Source organism: Dermacentor variabilis, chromosome 11, assembly GCF_050947875.1.
Source record: "Dermacentor variabilis isolate Ectoservices chromosome 11, ASM5094787v1, whole genome shotgun sequence".
Lineage (NCBI taxonomy): Eukaryota > Metazoa > Arthropoda > Arachnida > Ixodida > Ixodidae > Dermacentor > Dermacentor variabilis.
The window spans coordinates 31,264,141-31,286,174 of record NC_134578.1 but is presented as its reverse complement, the minus strand read 5'-3'; the positions used below and the strand labels follow the sequence as shown (position 1 = coordinate 31,286,174).

The following is a 22,034-nucleotide window of genomic DNA, read 5'->3' as shown; positions in this document are numbered from 1 at the left end:
ACAATCCTATGACATAGCCGTCCTGTGCCGGATTTCCTGCCTCACGGGATATATAATGCTTTTGCAGTTACGATTAAAGCGTGGCAGACAAAAGCGTATATCTTTACGAAAGGCATACCAGCCTCTCCTCTTGGTTCACGTTGGTGCTATGCGTGTACAAGCACCCTGCACAAGCGCGTGGCGCCTACATGCACCAAAGAATGCCAATCAGACGAAACACTCAATAAACACTGAATCGGAATAAAGTGAAAAAGTGCTCTCTCGAAGTTCTATTTCTGTTAATACTGTAGCAATCCATTTACTACTAGAAGAGAAAACGAGCGTCATAGTTTCATTCTTATATTTGGCGCCGGAATTCCAACAGCATTTTCTCCTCTGTGGACCATAGTAACTCAGCGAAAGTTCAGCAAAATCATAAATTAATCCGCTGACTCTTCAACCACAATGCAGCCTATCTTTTTTCACCGTGAAAAAATAACCAGACCCAAACACACACAGCGAAATTTGCGACGTGATGGCGAGCTGGTGCGAAAATTTCAACAGGTGGCACCGCAAGGTTCTCGTTTTTCGAGCAATTTCTGCATTGCTAAGCGTCTCTTCAATTAACCTATATTTTGTAAAAGTGTTCTTATAAACAGGTCCAATATATTTTCCTCTTGAGTGTCCGTTTAATGACCTTCAGTGGCGTATTTCCGCATAAGCTCAATGGCGACGTTGTGCAAGATGTCGTTCGCCCTATAACCCGTGGCGAAATCCACGTGGCGGAAGGTAGTCTCCGGAACCACGTGCTCGAAGATGACGTTTTCGCCGAGCGTGTGGACCAGGTCTGAGACGTCGGATGGGGTCGCAACCGTGTCTCCTGGCGACGGGAACAAAGCGATTGGCAATCTTATCCGCTCCATCGGGTACGGCGGTGGCGTGTCCTGCGTATTAGGATTTCGGTTAGGAAAAAGTAAAGCCATGACAGGAAAAGCTGTCATGCACACGAATTTACACAAGGTTACAGAGAAAGCCCATGCGTGCTTGTCAAGAACTTGTATAAGTTTTTGACAAACGAGCTTGCCAAAAACTGGTCCTCTACGTTAATCTAGCATGCTGTGACGACAGAATTAAATATGACAATTTCATTCAAAGTAGAACTTGGACAAAGTTGTTAGCAATTTGTTCCACGTAAGCGAATAAGCGTAAAAAGCGATATTATATAATAACCATAACATATAGAATTATAGATAAAAATTAAAGATACGAATTATGACATATCTTCATACAGTCGTCGAGTATAGTAGAGGTAGTTTTCACGACAAGGAACGATTATCGTTTTGCATCGTTGGGTACAATCTCGTGGAAGCTGTTGCTCAAAGGTTCACCATTTCATGTTGTACTGTCGATTACCAAAGATAATAGCCTAGCATCTTAGGTTGAATTTTGGCTCATGATATAAACGTGCGTTGCCACGTAGATGCGCCTGGAAGGAAAACTAGGTAAACTGTGACAGCACACCAACCATGGCATTCAATGGGGCAAAAGAGAACCATTATTCCAGAAAGAAAAATTAACACTGCACCCATTTCCTAGGTCGCAGTGGCTAATGCAACGACATGAACCCTGGTTGGCTGTTCCATCAAACGCATGGCTAGACCTCTCGTTTTGCTTGGGATTTACGTGCACATGGAGGACGAGCGCTTCTGAAGCTTCTCGCATCTCTCGTGGTGCAGGAGCTAAGCTTAAAGGGACCCTGAAACGATTTTGACGATTTTCTACAAACGTGCTGAGTCGTTAGAGTAGGTCCTTCTGATCACTAATTGACCCATCTAAGTGCTCCGCGTAAAGCGTGTAATTTATTATAAGGTTTTAAAATGTTCATCGCTGCCGATCGCAGCCCACTGCTCGGCGGTATTTCAAGCCGCCCCTACCCATAGGACGGAAATCACCCATATGACGTCAGTGGGGCGAGCTATCCGATTGGCTGACCAGGGCACGTGATCGATAATTTTTTCAAGTTCATGTTAAACAAATGTTCGTAATAGATGAAATGTTAGTTAATTTGTTTTTATAATGAGAAAGTAACATAAAGAGAATGCACAAGAACAATTTTTCAATACATTTAAGCACTGCCGGCACACAGCAAGTGTCATCTGCTTGTGTTACAACGTGCTCCGTCTTTGACGAGAGCCCCGCCGTCAGTGTCGGTATGTCTTTCCGCGAGCGCTATGATTCGACTTCGTTCTGTTGTGGACTGCAAACGTAGCGACTGGCAATATGTCAAGCTGCGACATGGTGTCCCTCTGCAAGGCAGTAGACGAGCGGACTGGCTGCAGCGCATCGGGCTGCCGCTATCCGATCGGTGCCAGGATTTACGCGATTGCGGCCGTCACGTTACACGGGAAGATTACTCACGCAAATAGTGTGTTTGGAAAGTCCGGTATTAGAGTAAACGAAAGCGCAAGGAGACAGGGCCTGGCCGTGTCCCCTTGCGTGTCTCTTCATGGGGATGAACAGAAGCGCAAATGTGAATGGTATGTACGGTGCAGCCACCTGGTGGCATAGAGCTCAACCACACGCAGTAGCAGTAACAAAATGTATTCTTCTTTGCTGCTGGTATAAATTTTTCGCAGGAGTGTAATCGTTAACATGTTGTTTTTGTAGATGTTTAAGATGTTCTACACTTGGTTAGAGCAATATTAGCTCTTTCTTTGGCTGGTTAAGCTCTGCGCCACGGGTGGCTGGGCCGTGGAGACCAATAAGGCAGCTCACATGCGTCCACGCTAAGGTTCCTTCATCAGCTTGAGTTTATGCCTACACCGTTCCGTCGAAACGTTCTGCTAGTGTGTGATTACCTGAATACCAGACACGTTCGGCGCTACGACAGAATGCTCGCAACGCACGCTGCTTCGATAGCTCTCGCTTGGGGTTGACGGCGAAGCCGCTACCGGAGGCGTTTCGCGCGGGCGGAGGCGAGCTCCAAAACAACCGGAAGTGGACGAGATGACGTTGCATAGTGACGCAGAACCAGTGAAGGCGGAGCTTAGCCCGATCGCTCGGCGAACGAGTTGAGGAGGAAAAGCATGGCTAGGGGAGGGTAACTTGTAATCGCTTGTAGCTACATTAATACGTAACCCTTCCCTTAAATTACGGTGCGAATGTTCTACTTAAGCTGTACCCTACGCGTCTACAAAATTTGTCCAAACCGTTTCAGGAGCCCTTTAATTACCGTCTCTCTTTCTGGTTAGCGCATCTTTCGCAGTAGGACTGTGATGTTTAATTTTTTATTACTATATTATAGTTATGCAGATACAACTCACAACTTGGAATGCATGTGAAATGGTACATAAATGCTATACAATATATAATCTTCCAGAACGAATTTTTCCGCACAGTATTTACATGCCTGCGCTGCAAGTCCGCCTTTCCATTCCGCGACTCAGGTGACTCACAGGGATCACACTGCATCCGAGATCGGCCCCAATTGTTGCTGCACCACCTTCAGAATCGGCTAAGACTGCTATTGCACTTTCTTCGGCATTGGCCCACTTGGCAAGAAGCCGACAAAGCCGACACGCCCAAAGCCGAGAACGATAGCATAGAATGTTCCGCTTTCTTCAAGGAACAAGGTGCTTAAATGCGTATAATTTTTGTAGTAAGTTTGTTGTGATACCGCTCATCTTTTCATTGGGTAATTCCACTGAGAGAATGGACAGCCACGAGAACAATTGTAGGAATACTACACGTGGCTAATACAAGGCGATTGCTTGTACCAGAGGCATCCTGTGGGTGAACGACTCAGCCAGCAAGCAGCGGCAGCACCCAGGAGGAGCTAGCGTCAGTAAAGCTCCGAGGGTTTCGAAAACAAAGCGTCGCTGTAAAATATGCGGTAATAGCCTTCGCGTGACATGCATACGTGTTTATGGACAGCCTACGTGTCTGTGGGCTCGAGGTGAGAGTGCTGCCGCGCTACGACATGATTTCGGTGGGATGCCAAGCAGAAAATTTTCCGCGTGAACGTTCTGGGAATCGTGAATGATGCTTGTCCGGTTATACGACTGCTCAAGCAGGTAATAAACCTCAACATTTATTTACCTGGCCATACCGCTGACGATTTGCCGATATTCCGTAGTCGAACATCACCAGGTTTCTCGCCTTGTAAATCTGTAAGAAACACTTCTTCTGATTGGAAACTCATATTGCGTGAGGCAAATTTAACATATGCTCAGGAACAGAGCTTCGTATCAGAGCCGTATAGTTGCAGCAGACTTTCACTTAACACGAAAGTGGGCACGTAAAGTCAGTGTTACTAATAACTATATGAGGCATTGTCGGCCAAGACATTTATGGAACAGGGGCACACATATACTCCCGCGGCTGTTCAGTTCCTTGAAACTGATTCTTAGAAAGCAGAAGAACAGTAAACCTTATTTATGTCAATGCAAACTTTCTTGAGAAGGAGTACATGAGATTTATTCAGGTGAAATATTTGGAAGTGATCATAAATTACAATTACACAGGTTTTGTTACATCATTCCACAACAATACCATTAAAAAACAAAGAATTAACCTTGGTGGAGCACCGATTTTCTGGGCTTACTGCATGACAATTGCCCCTAAACTAATGCTTGATCAGGACTTCCACATGCGCTTTGGAGTAGGTGATTACGACGAGAATCGATGAAAATGTGCCCATTTGCGGATCCTAGGTCAGAATATGTCGTGAACCTGAGCTCATTTATTCAGGAACTAAAACCAATCGGGAGGGTTTGAGCTGTCTAGAATTCAAGAGTTTAAAATAAATGCAACTTAAGTGCGAGAAAAGTTGCATCTCTGCCCGAAAGGCCAATCCTTAATAGCGATTGGAAAACATTAGGCAATTTTACGAAATAACGCCCGTATTCTTATAGCCCACATAAACTTCAGTTAAATTTTGCTTACCAACTATACAAACATGATGTCAGTAGTGCACATACAAACATAAACAGGTCTCACTCGGCGACCAGAACCACTCTCTGTTACAATGCTGGTGTGTTGGGGAGCACCGGCAGCGGGGAGTGCGAGTGCTCAATGTCTGAAAGTGGGCGTTTAGTGCTGTCGCTTTCTTCCCCACTTCGACTGCGCAGCGTCTCCAAAATTACGCGACGCCGAGTAACAGGCACGTGGGAAGACAGCGCTCATGAGGTCACCAGCTATCTCGGCTCGCCCTTTCTTCTCTGGTGCCCACAGCCGAAGACTGACATATGGCGCGATATCCAGAGTTCAAATGTGTGAACAGGCTTTGAGTATTTATCCTTTAGGCTGGTATTCGCCATTTGCATTTTTGCCTTCATCGGAAAACACTACTTTCCAAGGTGCACTAGTGGTTTGTCATGCACCGTGGATGAAGAGGATATTGCCACCACAGAAAAGGTGCGTGTCACTGAACAAATAGAAAAAATACGTTGATTTCAATTTGCATTAACGAGCATTTGTGACCTGCTTTTCATTGAAGTTCAGCGTGGACGTCAAGGCGCATATACCTTACATTATAAGTTGTTATGCGAATGGGCTTCTCTTTTAACTTATTTCATGTGCAATTTGTTCACGGAGTCTAGTATTCAGCAGGCCGACAGTGACGTCATTTAAAAGAGTGTCAGTTATAAACGAGAACGTATACCTGATAATAGTGCAGAAAGTTTTGATAGGTCGATCCGGTGGGAAAGTGACCCACGTAGACAGGCGCCCTCGTCTGGAAGGAGGCAAAACTTATCGTGACAGCGTCTTTGTAGAAGAAATCATCACACTAAGCAGTGATGAGGGAAACTAAAAATGCATTAGAGGTGACAGCAGTTCAGATGTCGTCAGCAATGGAACTAAGAAACAGTAGTTCGAGCAAAAAGTATCCTATTTTCTGTTTTACACAGCTACGGTAACCTAACCTACGCCCGAATACATACAAGCCCTTATAAAGAGGGATTTTTGATCTCTGAGCAATCATACTTCATATATCTGCAAGAACCTAAAAAAGAAACAGCCGTTTTTGCGAAATGCTTGCTCTTTTATGGTTTCCAATGTAATTGCGTAACTTAGGCATAAACACGAAATGTTCCTTGATGAGGTATTGCGGCACGATGTCAATTCTGAAAAAGAAACGCGATAAAGAATGCATTCCCAACGAGAGAGAGAGAGAGAAAGGCAAAGGAAAGACAAGGAGGTTAACCAGAGACTATCTCCTGTTGGCTACCCTGTACAAGGGAGGGGCAAATGGATGTGATAGGTAAGAGAGAAAAGAAAAGGAAAGGAAAAAAATCCTAACAATATAGACCCACACACGTAAACACGATACGCACGAACTTTTTCTGTGTGTGGGCACTGTCACGCAGTCTGCGAAGGCGTTCCTAAAGTTACGCGGTGTCACCGTCGAATCCTACGTCACACAGTCTACAGTCACTATTCGTCAGGAAGAGCTCTCTCTATTAAGTACCGCAGCAGCGCCTTCATAGCGCATTGCGCTGATGTTCGCATAGGCCAGTTTCCAAGGATGTTGTTTTCTGTCATTGGGCGCTTGTCGAGTTTGTCATCGGTGGCTGAGAGGACTGCTCTTTGGGGGATGAAATGAGGGCACTCACAAAGAAGGTGAGCGATTGCTTCATTGCACCCGCAGAAGTCACAAAGTGGGTCGCTGGCCATTCTGATAAGAAAGGAGTACTCATTTGAAAATGTGACTCCAAGGCATAGACAGACTAGAAGGGTGCAGTTACGTCGTGGAAGGTTCGGCGGAATACGGGGCTGTAAATTAGGGTCTGGGGCATGAAGTCGAGCCCTTGTAAACTCGGATGAATTCCACTGAGCTAATGTTAGGGCACGCGCAAGTGTGGAAAGTTTTTTCGCTGCGTCGGCTCTGGAAAGAGGAATGGCGACGTAGTTGACGCCGTCATGGGCAGATCGGGCAGCTGCGTCCGCTCAAACATTGCCATGTATGTCACAGTGACTAGGCGACCACTCATATATCATATCGTGTCCTTCGTCAACGATGTGATGGTGGACTTCTCTGATTTCTGCTACGAGCTGCTCATGTGATCCATGGCGCAGTGCTGAGAGTACAGTCTGCAGGCCTGCCTTAAAATAACAGAAGATTGACCACGCATGGGGTGCTCCTTCCTGAATGAAATGAAGAGCCGCACGCAGGGTTCAGCAGCTGTATTTGATTACACATGTGACGTTTTTAGCGGTATTTTGACGGATATTGTTGGTATCACTATCACGGCAGCTGAACTTGCAGGTGTGACTTAGCCATCGATGTAAACGTGTACGCGGCCGCTGTGCACCTCACGTAAAAGTCCTAATGTGGCCTGCTTGAAAGCCGACGACGGAATGTTAGCTTCGTGATTCCTGCCATGGTGAGGCATATATCAAGTTTGTGTAGGCACCATAAAGGTGAGGATGATCTTGCTGCAGGTATGTAGTCAGATGGTAACAGGGTACGATTGTCAACAATTATACGACTGAAAGTTGTGTGTGGTCTTTCTGCGGGTAAAGTGGCAAGATGGTGAGAAGGTAGTCGGGCAACATGCCGAATATGTGCCCTGAGAGCGTCGGTTGCAAAGTACGTTGATATTGGGTGATCTCGAGCTATGACAATCGTTGCCTTTGTAGACGCACACTTCGGAAGACCGAGACACGACGTGAGGGCTTGAGCTTGTAGTCTCAGGAGTACACGCAGGTTTGTTTTGCAGGTGTTACCAAGCGCAGGGAGGCTGTATCTTGCGAAACCGAGGAACAAGGCTTTATGAAGCTGCAGCATTTAACACGCCGACGTGCCCCATGTCTTTCCGCCGAGAAGTTTGAGGAGATGTATTATTGTCACTAACCTCTTCTTTAGGTATGAAACGTGCGGGCTCCACGATAGGTCGCGGTCGATAATTACCTCTAAAAAGCGGTGTTTCCGTGCGTTTGCAATTGCTTGTCCATTAACACTCACAGAGTAACGCTTCATTGCCTTCCACGTGAATGTAACGAGGCAGAATTTCTCTGAAGACAGCTCTAAGTTCTGTTTTGGCAGCTATAGTGATGTTAACGTAGCAGCCTTTTGAAGCCTTGCTCGTGTCTGCAGTCGTGTTACAGCAGACGCCAAAATGCAGATGTCATCAGCATAGATTGATTGTGGAACTGTGTTGGGCAAGCATCTGATTAGGTAAACGAGCACTAGGTTGAATAGCGTCGGACTCCCCCCCCCCCCCCAACACTCCGCCTTGCAGTACTCCACGAAATGTTTGGCGTTGAGTTGTGGCGCCGTCCTCGGTCATTAGGAAGAAATACCTGTTGGTTAAATAACTACACAGTCAGTGTAAAGTGCGGCCACCGATTCTTCCTTCAATCAGAGCTTCTGTATTGGCATAATATGCTACATCATCATAGGCGCCTTTTATTTCAAGGAATAGTGCCGCAGTGAGTCGTTTCAAACGTTTTTGATGTTGAACAAACGTCACCAAATACATGACATTATCTATGGTTGAGAGCCCACGCCCAAAGCCTGCGATAGCATCTGGAAACACGTTGTAATTTCCCAGGTACCATTCCAGGCACACCAGAATCATTCTTTCCATTATTTTCCCAATGCAACTGGCCAGGGTCATGGGGCGGTGCGATGACAAATCTAACAGTGATTTACTAGGTTTGAGTAGTGGAGCCAAGCGGCTGCATTTTCATTCACGGGGTACCAAATCATTGCGCGAAGATTCGTTGTAATGGTTTAGCAGCATGAGCCGTGCTTTCGGCCCAAGATTGGTGAGCGCTGCATATGTAACGCCGTCCGGCCCGGGTGACGAAGAACGCCTGCAAGTCGCTAGTGCCGCTTCAAGCTCCTCTGCAGAAAACATTTCATCCAAGAGGGAATACCGAGGCACAGGAGTGGCACATGGTGTAAGTGCGCGTTGTGGCTGCAACCTGGCAAGTCTTGAGCAAAACTCTTCAGCAATGTCAATTTCTCTGAGGCATTGTTGCGAAGCGAGAGATTTGAAAGGAACACGCTGTTGCGGTAATACACGAAGTCCACGCACGGTTCTCCATATCTGAGATAAGCGGTGACGTGGATACAACGACTCAGAGAAACGTTTCCATCTTTGAGATTGTAGTACATCAATGCGGCGTTGAATCTTCTTTTGCATGCGCCTTGCCTCTCTGAGATCATGGATGGATTTAGTTCTCCTGCATCTCATTGTCGTCATTCCAGTTTTGTCAAGTGACTTTTTTAACGTCACAAGACCTTTGTGATCGCTCCATTAGCGATCTTCGTCAAGCCATCGTCATTGCGCAGTCTTCGTGAAACAGTAGTGGTCTCGTCATTGTCATCGTACACTTGTCTTCTCACTCGCCTCATACCATTGTCATATCATCATCGCCATGGCCTCGTTGTACTGCATTTTTGTCATACCCTAGTCGCGATGCCTTCATCGTCACGCAGTCATCATTATGCGATTATCACCACGTGCCTTCGTCTTCACGCTGTCTTTTACCAAGTTCATAAATCTATAAACGTCATCTCACTGTCGCCATGTCATCGTCGTCATACAGCTTTCGTCTGTCTGTCGACGTCATTCCATCGTTGTCACTCAGCCGTTGTTATTCCATCGTCCTCAAACAGTCGCTGTCATGCATTCGATGTCATAACGTCATCGTTGAACTGCTGCGTCTGTTCCATAATTGTTGTTCCAGCTTCGTTATCCGGCTGTCGTCGTAATGTTGTTATCACGCCACCGTCGTCAACGCATTGTGCTCGTGTAATCGTCACGCTATTTTGGTTACATCATCGTTAGTATTTCAGAATTGTCATCTCGTTGTCCTCATGCTGTCGTTGCCATATCACCTTTGTCGTTTTATTGACATCATTCCCTCGTTATCACTGCATCGTCGTCGTCTCTTGGGCCATCTTGTCAAACGAGTGTCAGAAAAGGCCGATTTAGAAGACAGTGCATGTCGCTCGTGACCGAAACAGTCTCAAATGAGCCACTACTGATTTTAATTAAACTTTACTGGAGGAATACGGTGTGACGCTATATTGCATGAATGATAATAGCATTACTATCGGCAGTCGTTGCGACATGGGTTCTGCCGTAAATATTTTCTTTCTTTGAACATCTTGAAGGGACAGCGCAAGACGACGAAGACAAAAGTCAGGAATCTTGGTCGTCTTGCGTTACCCTTTCAAGCTGTTCAACCAGTACCAACTCGTCCAAATGTCGATTGTTACACGTATTAATTCTTGTGCTTAAGAGTAAGGTGTAGATTTACATTCCCACTTGATCTATGTTACCGTTTATACGTTAGGTATATACACAAGGCCACCCTTGCCTGTCTCTATATCTGTCCGTGTCCGCGTTACCTTAGTGGTATGCTCCAGTAATATGTGCAGCTGCAGGTGTAAGTTTCCCATGATCGCACGGTCTCTCATGTGTCCTTATTCATTCTTACCTTGTTGAATTGTTCCGGACTGGTATATGCGGTTATCGTGAAGGTATTGGCACAGATGGGGTTAGCGATTAAGTTGCATGCCGCCGAAAGAAGATCTCGCAGTCCTGTAGACGTACCCAGAAATCCTGCGTCGGTGAGCGGGTACAAAATAGGCTGCAGAGGAGACGTGAAGGAGTACTAAGAAAGCAGAAGTGTATACGAGCACGGGCCACAATTTCTTCTAAGACAAAAAAACAAGAAAAAAACGTAAGAGATCCTTATGGCTAGAACAGGCACAAGAAATATATACCGAATCAAGAACGTCATACGCCCACTAGCGAACAACACTAGGACAGTCTGTATGAATAGGGTTTTAAAGCTAGAGCACTACTCGGCAACCACCGGCAGGGCGCTCCTTAAAAGATTAGGCTATAAAACCATAGAAGCAACGAAGGATAGTATGGCTAATATACCAGACTCTTCTGGCCAGACACTGAAAGCTAGCCCCCTACCGAGGAATATGGACCCGAATCTGCATGCGGCCAGAAGACTGGCGCGAGCAGAATACGTAGAAAACCACCTGGCTACTAAAAACAATGTGGTTACACGGATGCAGCCTTACACCCGTGGGACCACAACACCAAAGAACATGGAGTTGCGGCAGTGACCGTGGATCACATGGGAGAGCTGATAAGCAGCGCAACCCTAAGGAGCTGCACGGTAACAGAGGGGGAAGAAACAGCTGTGGCTCTAGCAGCGGCGGAGGGTTACCGTAGCAACAGATCCTTGATAATACTCACAGACTCCAAAGAAGCATGAAGAAACTACATGGCAGGTAGAATCAACCAAGGGGCGCTGCGAATCCTCCTCGAGGCAGGGCTTCTGAACGAAAAGATACTGCATGCGATTTTCTGGGTGCCGGGTCACACCGGAATAGAGGGTAACCAGAGGGCCGACAGTCCAGCTCGAGAGCTTACATACCGAGTGGGACAGTCAATGGACCCGGATACCACTATGACGGTGGAACCAACGTACGCGGAAATACTGAACCATCACAGAGGAAAAAGGATAATGTTACGTGCAGCTGGAGCCCAATGATATGTACAATTTATTTGCAGGGAAGCTAACGCGAGGCCAAAATGGCGACGCTATATCAAGCAGGCACACGTCATCTTCTTTCTCCTCAGTGCAGCCACACTGTGGCGGCTGTTCCGTAGCATCACCCCCGGCAGAAGAAGCACCGTCCCGGTGCTTAATCTACACATCCGCGGTTAAAGGTCTGTGGTATGGCTTTAGTCTCGCCACGTGAACGATGTCACTTGCAGCCGATGATGACGCTGAGAGGTTGGCGGGGATGACTCATACGTGACATCGGTCACTTGTCGCACCACACGGTATGGGCCAGTGTAGCGCGACAGCAGCTTTTCAGAAAGGCCCACACGTCGAATGGGTGACAAGAGAAGTAACAGAGAAGCCGGAGCAAAGTGCACGTCGCGATGGTGGAAGTCATAGAGGCGTATCTGATGCTCCTGCGAGGCCTCGAGACGGGCGCGGGCGAGCTGGCGCGCGTGGTCGGCGTGTGCGAACGCGTCGCGGGCATTTTCAGTGGCTGAACGTGTGGCCGAGGGCAACAAAGTGTCTAAGGGCAACGCGGGTTCTCGGTCATATAGGAGATAGAAGGGTGAATAGCCGGCGGTGTCGGGACGCGGTGAATTATACGCGAACGTCACATATGGTAAGCGAATATCGCAGTCGTGGTGGTCGGTCGCAACGTACTTCAAAAGCATGTCGGTAATGGTCTGGTTGAGACGCTCCGTGAGGCCGTTGATCTGTGGGTGGTAGGACGCGCTGAACTTGTGTTTTGTCGAGCAGGAGCGGAGGATGTCCTCGACGACTGCCGACAGAAAGCTGCGGCCATGGTCAGTGAGTAATTGGCGCAGAGCACCATGCACTAAAATGATGTCATAGAGCAGAAAGTCAGCAACGTCAGTAGCACAACTTGTCGGGAGGGCTCTGGTGATTTCGTACCGCATAACCAGTAGCGACGGCGACCCATTTATTGCCGGAGCCAGAGACAGGAAATGGTCTAAGAAGGTCTAGACCAACATAGAAAAAGGTTCGCGGGGGATGTCGATGGGCTGGAGAAATCCAGCTGGAGGTGTGGAGAGCTTCTTCCGGCGCTAACAGGGCTCGCAAGCAGCAACGTAGCGCCGCACGGAGCGGGCGAGACCCGGCCAAAAGAATCGACGTCGTACACGGTCGTATGTGCGCGAGAAGCCCAAGTGTCCAGCCAAGGGAGCGTCGTGAAGTTGTTGGAGGATAGTCGAACGCACGTGCGATTGAATTATGAACAAAAGGTCAAGGCCGTGTGGGTCGATATTGCGGCCGTATAATGTCCCCTCCTTAAGGAGAAACATACGGAGAGAGGCGTCGGCAGGCCTTGACTCCAGACGGTCGATGAGGGCTCGTAATGAGGGATCGCGGCGTTGCTCGTTGCCGATTTCAAGCAGCTGGGATACAAAGAAAACGCAAGCGATGGCGTCCTCATCAGTCGGTTCGTCGACTGGGTAGCGGGACAAACAATCGGCATCCTGGTGCAAGCGTCCTGTCTTATATACCACGAAGAAGGTATATTCTTGCAGGCGTAATGCCCAGCGAGCGAGTCGTCCCATGGGGTCCTTAAGCGAGGATAGTCAGCAGAGCACGTGGTGATCAGTGATGACACAGAAGCGGCGTCTGTGCAAGTATGGACAGAACTTCGCAACAGCCCACACAAGAGCGAGGCACTCGCGCTCTGTGATTGAATAATTGCTCTCGGCGGGTGGTAGAAGTCGGCTGGCATAGGCTATAACGCGATCATGTCTACACTGGCGTAGTGCTAACACTGCTTCTATGCCGTGACCACTGGCATCAGTTCCAACTTCCGTTGAGGCAGACGGGTCAAAATGGGCCAGAATTGGAGGCGTGGTAAGGAGAGTAGTGAGCTCCGAAAAAGATGCGGCATGGTCAGGTCCCCAAGAAAATAGAGCGTCTTTCTTCAAGAGGTCGGTAAGGGGCGGTGCGATAGTCGCAAAATCCTTCACAAAGCGTCGGAAATAAGAGCACAGCCCTACGAAACTACGAACGTCCTTGGTAGACTTCAGAACAGGAAAGTTCGTAACGGCGCGAATTTTGTCCGGATCAGGTCGCACGCCTCTGGCGTCCAGGAGGTGTCCAAGGACGGTGATTTGGCGGCGAACGAAGTGACATTTTGACGAGTTCAACTGGAGACCGGCGCGGCGTAACACGTCAAGAATCGCTGAAATACGCTCTAGATACGTGGCAAATGTGGGCGAATAAACGATGGCGTCGTCCACAAAGCACAAACAGGTGGACCACTTGAACCTCTGAAGCAAAGAGTCCATCATTCGTTCGAAGGTGGCGGGCGCGTTACAGAGACCGAAAGGCATCACCTTCAACTGATAAAGGCCGTCAGGGGTAATAAATGCAGTCTTCTCTCGGTCCATGTCGTCGACGGATATCTGCCAGTAGCCGGACCGTAAGTCGATAGAACAAAAATAGGTGGCACCGTAGAGGCAGTCTAGAGCGTCATCAATACGTGGCAAAGGGTACACGTCCTTTTTTTTGTGATTTTGTTCAGGTGGCGATAATCTACAGAAAAACGCCACGTGCCATCCTTCTGTTTGACAAGTACGACGGGAGAAGCCCAGGGACTACAGGAAGGCTCAATAATGTCCTTCCTTGGATAACAGCTCTTTCGGACGCAGAAACACGATATGGACGTCGGTGAATAGGGTTCGCAACGCCAGTGTTTATGCGATGCGTCACGATGGACGTTTGACCTAAGGGTTGATTATCAAAGTCAAAAATGTCGCGATAGCCTTCAAGAACGCGGCAAAGAGCTTCAGCTTGAACAGGTGTAAGGTCAGAGGAAACCATCTTCTCAATGTCTATGTCAGTACCGTGCGATGACGTCACGGTATGGGCTGAGCTGTAACGATCTTCCACTGTGAATGGCTCGATCTCATCATCCTGCGAAGCGCTAATTATGGTCATGAAATCCCCTGAGGCAGAACTTGCGCGGTTAGCGCGAAATTGACAAGGGGAAGGCAGGTGCGGTAACCAATAATTGTCAGTACAGTGTACAGTAGCACTGAACTGAGTAATATTTCGCCACAACACTAACATCAGCGACCTAACTAAGCGACGCACTCAGCAACAGGTAATGCTCTCGCATTTACACATCGCAAGAATTACTTAGGTGCCCCCATAATTTTTCCTTTCTCCATGTTAAAGAGCCTTTTTTGCAGATATATGACGTATCTCTGCCGACTGTTCTTCGCTGAGGACGCGTTTTAACGGTATGTTTAGCGTTCCAGAGGGGAGATTCTGCACCACTGCGATTTTCGACCAGTCACCGCAAGCTCAGCAACGGGAAGCAGGCTAATCGCAGTCGCGGCTAGAATTCTACTCATCCCGTTATCCACTTTGACTGCGCTATCTCGGCCTCACCGAAACCCTCATCTCTTGTGCGTGCACCTCGCCTCTAGTCAGCTACTTATATAAAAGAAATATGGGAAGATATGCAAGGCTATTCGTTTTGAAAACAAACAAAAGTGACTTCCCGTTAAACAAGAGAACGTTTGATAGTGGTGTTCTAATGACGCTGTGGGCCACCGCCTCATGTTTGCGTCGGCGGTTACGTGGTTTTGGTGTCATGAGATTGGAATTGAAACAAATCTGAAAAGTTTTACGTTATCATGCGCCAGCAGCACCAATGTTACCTATCTGAGGTTCTTCAGTGTGTAGGTAAATCTGCGCATATGTCTTACAAACTATTTCTACACTTATGTGAAGTAGCACTTTTTTTAAGGGACAAGTAAAGTACATTTAAACAGTGAAGTGACTTACCTCAAGTATGGGAATAATGGGCACTAGCCAACCAAGCGGAGGCTCAATGTGGGTGATATTGGCGACTGGAGCGTAGGCTACGAGAAGGTTGACCTGCAACGAGACATACGGGAAATATGCTGAGTTGCTTGAACAGAAGCTATTGGCCTCAAACACTGTGTTGATGGTATCACGATATACGCCTGTGACAAAAAAACTTATAGCTTCCACGAATTTTGCCGATGAGCCTGTAACTCGCTAGGAGAGGTCCGGAGTTAGCAGAGGGCAGGAATTTTTTTCTAGCAGCCCAAAATAATTGCAGCCGAATTAAACTAACCTAAAGGCAGCAATCAAATATTACAGTCAAGGTGCGCGCGTTCAACCAATGGAATGCACTGAGACAATCCCTTGTTAGAATGCTATGGTAGGATACCATTTTTTTACCTCGATTTGAGGGTGTCACTAACTCTGTGCCTAGCTCATCCAATGGAGGTAAAACTCATTAAAAAAGCTTATCGACGTTATCTATAATGACCTTAGAACAATAACCACCTTTTCATGCGGCAACGAGAGAGAGAGAGAGAGAGTCGCTTCAATGAAATGTGGAGAGATTTGCCTGGAGCATGCCTAGCATACTGATTCAGCTTTAGGTCGAAGTGAAATTGCAAACAAGCCTGTATGCATGCTTTAGAGGGAATCGTTCAATACGCGAGTACGATTCAAGTCAGCAAGTTTGCTTGCTTCTGAAGGAAACAGACTTTCTGGAGATTCATCTTGAACCTCTCGCACGCCGACGCTGGAGCACATCATGGGCAAGTTGCGGGAGATATTTTTGTGGGCTTTCCCTTCTCAGTATCTGATTTTCTGTTGGTAATATACTACCAAGGAGGAGGACTACCTCTGCTCCGTTTGTCCAGAGCCAAGTTGCACTATGCAACCGCGGATAAATAATCCGGAACATGCTCTCTTCCTTGTTTCGATTCGTGTACGTTTGTACAAATGCCAAGGATTCACTACAAGGAATCTGAATGACACCAACGGGCCGAAGGCGTTCTACACATGAAGAAATTTTAGAAAACTTGTAAGAAGCTCAGGCCCAGCTAGAATTTGCAATTTGATGCGTCGGCGTTAATGGTCTCGTGTCGCAGGAAATCCGGCGTCATTCGGAACCACGCATAGTCAACGACGCAGATCCTCCATGCAGCGGAACGAAGTTGCTGAAATAATTGAATTTCTCACAGTAAAATAAGCCAGAAAAATCCTAAAGTACGATATACACACAACCTACATGCATGATAGCGTCGGATTGCAATTTGAATACACGAGAAAACTTAATTTTGTTATGCTGAAACTCAAGCACGAACCAACTTTCCAGCGTTTATAAAATTCATAGAGAAGCCATGGCCTCCGAGATTAGTGCGCACCGGCGCGCGTAGATCTCAAAGGCCGTGAAGGGGCGCACCAGGTTCCTTGCAACACCTCCAGATGGCGCTCGAGTCCGCCTCATGGCGGACCACGCAAGATGCCGCGTTTCTACCGGAAAGCTCGCCTTCGTGCATTCCGTTCGCTGCCAGCGTTAACCGGAAACATTGCGGTTACATAAGTTGCAACTGCCGGGAAGCGTGAGAAGCAGTCTGTGATCTTTGAATGCTATCGCGTTTCGCTCTTAAAGCCGAAGCTAAGCGTCCTCGCAATTTTTTACTTGTATGTCTGTGCCACTGTAGAAATATGTTTACACAGGCAATAAAAGCAGAAAGAATCATTTCGTGGTCTACTGGTCCCAGTACGGCACTTGTGATTGTAAGCTCTGTAGGTCGAAGTGCATCTGCATCAAGCTTCTTTTTTTCTTTTGTTTGTAATCTTCACTACCGTATGATTTCCTCCTTTGACATCTGCAGTAGTTGTTCTTTACCTATGCTTCAACACCACTCTTGAAACGGGGGGCTTCTTCCCAAGGGAGCGAGGCGACCTGGCCCGAAACAGAGCGCGGGAGAAAGGGGATCGGGGGCGGGGAAAAAGGACTAATTGGATACCGCTTTAGAGGCCGCCGCAAATTCTAATGAAACGTTGGTACTGCGAAGTTGTTTCATTGCAAACCATTCATTTGCAAGTTCTGGGGTCATATAACGTAAAACTATTCCAATATGTTTTTATTCCAATCCCCTGACGTCAAATTTGCGTAACCGCCGAGCAGCATGCTCAAGTGAAGAGGGATTTGATGGGGCCGAGCCACTGCACTGAATATCGATAACCGGATGAAGAGGGTGGTGCCGGCGTCTGCGATTGGTCCACTTTCTCTTACTTCGCTTGCGGGGGCTCGTCGAAAATTGTGGCGGCGTGCAACGGAAACGTAAAGATGACGCTAAAACGGATCCTCAGCAAAGAAGAGTTGGCAGAACGAGGTCGTAAACGTGCCTAAAGTTCTCGAAAACACTGCACGGCCACGCAGAAGGTCTTCTTCCACGCAAATAAAGTCATGCTTTCTGGGAGGTGCCAGTAGCCAGTGCCTGAGCGATCGGCGGCAGCCATATTTTATTTCTTTCGGAACGGGGCAGCCTGCGGCTATTCAGAAGAAAATTCAGGTTTGTTCGGCATAATAATGCATCTTTAACGCGCACGCGTCAGTTTGACGCGGTAAGTTTTTGCGGTTTTGTGACGTCATGTGACAGGCAGGTGAAATGGCGGCAGCCCGAAAACTTTTGGCCAATAGCCGAGGGCTAATGGCAAAAAGACGTCGAATCAGAAATAACTATTTTTGTTTTGTTCGGTCAAATTATGCATAATCAGTGTGTACACGTCTTATCAGATGGGGAGCCATCGCGGTTTTCGTGACGTCGCGTGACAGACAGGTGAAGTGGGGGTGGTCCGAAAATGTTTTTGACCAGTCGCGGTGGGCTGGTTGCAGAGTTGGAATAGAAAAGTTTGGAATAGTTTTACGTTATAGCGCCCGTGGTTACTTATTTGTTCGTGACTCGACGACGCGTACGCCTAGCCCTATGCACTTAGGGCGCGTATATACTCCTCCCAACGTCAACCGCTGCTACAATACCGATTGTAAACAAATTTAAGCACCACTTACACGGGCGCAAAGCTCGTCGTCCTCCTCAGCACCTAGGCAAATTAATATTAAGAGCGCGAGTCCCCACCAAACAGCCTCCGCATGTCGAAAAGGCTCCAGCAAAAAGTTCCCAGGAGTCTAGCTGATAACTCATGCATGCGCATGACGCCTGGGCAAATACGAACACAAAGCTGTCGTCGCCGCGGTGGCGTCGTTGCAATGACAATCTCCGGCTGAACACGAAGTGGTGGGTTCGAATCCCGGCCGCCGCGTCCGCATTTCGGCAGAAGTGAAATGCAACAATCCTCGCATACCGTTCTTTGGGTGCTCGTTAAAGAAACTCAGGTGGTCAGAATTATTTTGGTGCCCTTTCACAACAGCATCCTCAATAGTCAATCTTAAGTCTCGCAGCCCTTAAAAGGCTGATCGGATAGGTCTATACTCCCTTAATCATGGTGCTTGATAATTTATGCAGTTACGCCAATGAGCCAGACAGCATTACTTTCTGCACAACCTCGCAGCAAGAAGAAGCTGATAACCATCTGAAGCGAAAACAATACCTTACCTTTTCGCTGTATTCGGGCCTGACGGAATGAAGAATGAGGTTTGCGAGGACCCCTTGGGAAAAGGCCACTATCGTTAGCTTGGGGGCACCGGTAGCGTTCAGAACGTGGTCGATGCAAGCAGCCACGTCGTAACGCCCCATTTCGTCAAAACTGCGCATAATAACATCATTATGTCATTCTGCCGCTGCTTCATCGACAAGACTTATACGGACGAGTATAAGAAGGACGAAGCTTATACAAATGTAATGAACTTGCCTCTCAATGCCATGTATTTGAATAGTTGCGAGTGAGGAACGTGTACATTTGTTTTAACTCAGGGCAAATTTTTTGCTGCGCTAAACTACACCCATTATTCATATATACTGTCGTCACTTCAATGGACTTATCGCAGTGCAAAGAGCTGGAACATGCAGGGTCATTATGGGTGCCTCTAAAAGGCATGACATGTATGAAATGACTATGGCGGGATCTTCTTCATCCTAAAAAGTAAGCTCTTATTCGGCCGTCATTCTTTGTAGCCTGCAGATTGAGCTACGATAGTAACACGATGCTTGTTGTGAGCACTAGTGTCTAGCGGGAGAGTTTTGCATGCAATGTACTGCATTGATTGAAAATTTGGAGGCGTTTCGGGCAGGAAATATTTGTGAGCGCTTTCGTTGAGCTTTAAAGTGTATAGAAGCAGCACTAGCAGAGAAAGAGCATTCAAAATTACCCCACACAATAAACAATAATTAACGGCTCTTGTAAGGCTGCGACTAGGAGGACTCGCAATAGTACATAGCTGTCTTTCTTGCACACCCACTTGCTGATTTTCGTGCCCTGATTGTGATCACTGCCAGACGCCTGAAACACTGCAACACCTACTGTGCGACTGCCCAGCATATACGCTGGAGCGAAGGACGTTAGAAAGTTTCTTAGCCAGCGTTGGCAGACAACCACTGTCGGAGGAAGCTATCCTCGGCCCATGGCCTGACACTGCAATTTCAATACGTGCAACAAAAGCACTGTTGAAGTTTCTGCGGGACACCAAAGCTCGACGAGCGGCTCTAGCAAGACAACTGTCTCATGTACATAAGCACTCACCACTTCCCTTATCATCATCATCCATCCCAGTACTTTCACTCCCCTTCCCTCTTACCCAGTGCAGAGTAGCAGACTAGATCACACTAGTTCAGGTCGGCCTCTCTGTCTTTCCTATCAATAAATCCAATTCAATTCAAATTCGTGCCCTTGTTGATTAATCGCTACTTAAGGTGTATGTTGACGAACTTGCGCTATTAAAGTGCAGATTGTTGTACCCGCTTTGGTGGAGTCTCTTTGCACGGCATGGTATTTCGGCGCCATCGAGCGGGCACTCGGCAAGTGAAGATGGTTCCCTGTGAGATTTTGGTGGATACTCTAGCCCTTTTTATTTCTGCTTATTTCGACAAATGACTGACAAGGGGCTTCGAACAAGCTGATAGGCAAGCACTAAGCATAACTTGATATCGCAGGTAATACGTTGTTAACTAGATATGTCGGAGGCACATGTTACCCAGGTGAAGTATCAGCCATACGATGTGATTCACGAACTTAACAAACATCAAGAAAAATTTTGCTATCGTAAGTTAAAGTTCAACTGAAATGTTCTAAAATGTGTTGGCGTTGGCAAGGCAAACCTTATACCACAGCCGGCTGTCGTGATAGGCGAAAAGAATTTCACAAGTTTATTTACGGTATCAAGGAGAAAAGTGAAATTGACGCCTTACCTAAATCTCCAGAACTTCGGATCGTCTTGCGACAGCCTGATATGACTTGTGTACGTCTTGGCCTCTCTCGTGTTCATGGCCCAGACGTCGAAACCATTGTCGGCGAATAAGAAGCCTGCGAATGGGAATGAAATGAGTAGTTTTTCCCCCTACAATGGGTGTTGTCCAGTTTATTTGAATATTAGGGCAGGTCCTTTAATAATAATGGTGGCCCATAGCAGCCTAAATTTCGCTAAAATTATGTACCAAAATATTCCGGTGATAAATGCACCAGCATGAATATCGGCAACGTGTTTACCCTAAAATAGAAAAAAATGGGGGAATTGTTGAACAAGGCTAAGTACAAGAGACAAGCGAAGACGATGCGAGCCATTCAATGAGAGCATTTCATAGAAAAGAGGCAGGGTATAAAAGCAGCGTAGCATATCCTTGCTGTGCGGGACATCTGTGCAGCCTAATGATCAATGCATCTCTGGAGGACTTGTTATTGCGATCCGTGCGCCAGTGACCATTCTGCTGCGATACATTAAATTTCCTGATCCTTTCGCAACGACAAAATGCGTGGAGGTGAATGGTCTAGGACTACTTGTGTCGTTTGTAGAGAACGTTTACTTATTCTGAAGGCAAATTTGTTGTGCTTTCATAGAAAAAATCGTTCACCGGCAATAAATAATCAACTGATATCAACAGTAATTCTTAATCTGGAGGTTTCTTTACGAAGTCGAAAAGATTTCCTTCACCTGACAGCAGCGTAAAGGTACAAAGGATAGCTTGCAGCTTTTCATTTAGAAACCTTAGAAGTTGAAAAGATATCACGCAGAAACACCCCTGGGAGTTGTCTAAGCATGCATAAGGATGGTGCCACTTGCTCATCGTCATGCAGCCCGGTGTCATTATCAATCTTGTGAAGCTTCATCCGACCAGTAAAAAGCTTATCAACCCTTATCAGTCATTACCAACCCTTATTGGTTGTTGTCAACTTATCGGACTCGACCCGACACTCAGCATCCCTTATAGGTCGGTATCAAACTTAACGCAATCGATCCGATCCTTATCAGCCCCTACATGTCGGTATCTACTTTATCGGACATGATGGGACCCTATCCACTTTTATCGGCCGTTATCAGCCCCCTCGGACTTGACCCGACACTTATCAACCGTTATCAGTGCTTTTTAACGTTAACAGAATTGATGCGACCATTAAAGTCCCCTATCGCTCTTTAGCACCTTGTCCATTCACGCCGAATCACTATCAACCTTTATGAGATCCATATAACCCCTCATCAATCCTTATCAAGTCGCTGACTGTTTATCTGCCTGTGTTGCGCGACCTGTGTGAGTGAGTGATTTTTAAGAGGA

General features: G+C 47.1%; 1 protein-coding gene across 1 annotated transcript; it reads right to left on the bottom strand.

Annotated features, from left to right (window-relative positions):
• Window positions 1–441: 441 nt before the first annotated feature.
• Window positions 442–20,805, bottom strand: LOC142563974 (lysosomal acid lipase/cholesteryl ester hydrolase-like). Its single transcript, XM_075674733.1, has 7 exons — window positions 20,676–20,805; window positions 18,927–19,077; window positions 15,325–15,417; window positions 10,435–10,587; window positions 5,642–5,713; window positions 4,078–4,146; window positions 442–923 (listed from the first exon to the last, which is right to left on the bottom strand). Exons 1-7 carry the CDS (start codon window positions 20,750–20,752, stop codon window positions 669–671), a joined length of 870 nt encoding a protein of 289 aa, XP_075530848.1. The 5' UTR covers window positions 20,753–20,805; the 3' UTR covers window positions 442–668.
• Between the last annotated feature and the right edge of the window lie 1,229 nt (window positions 20,806–22,034).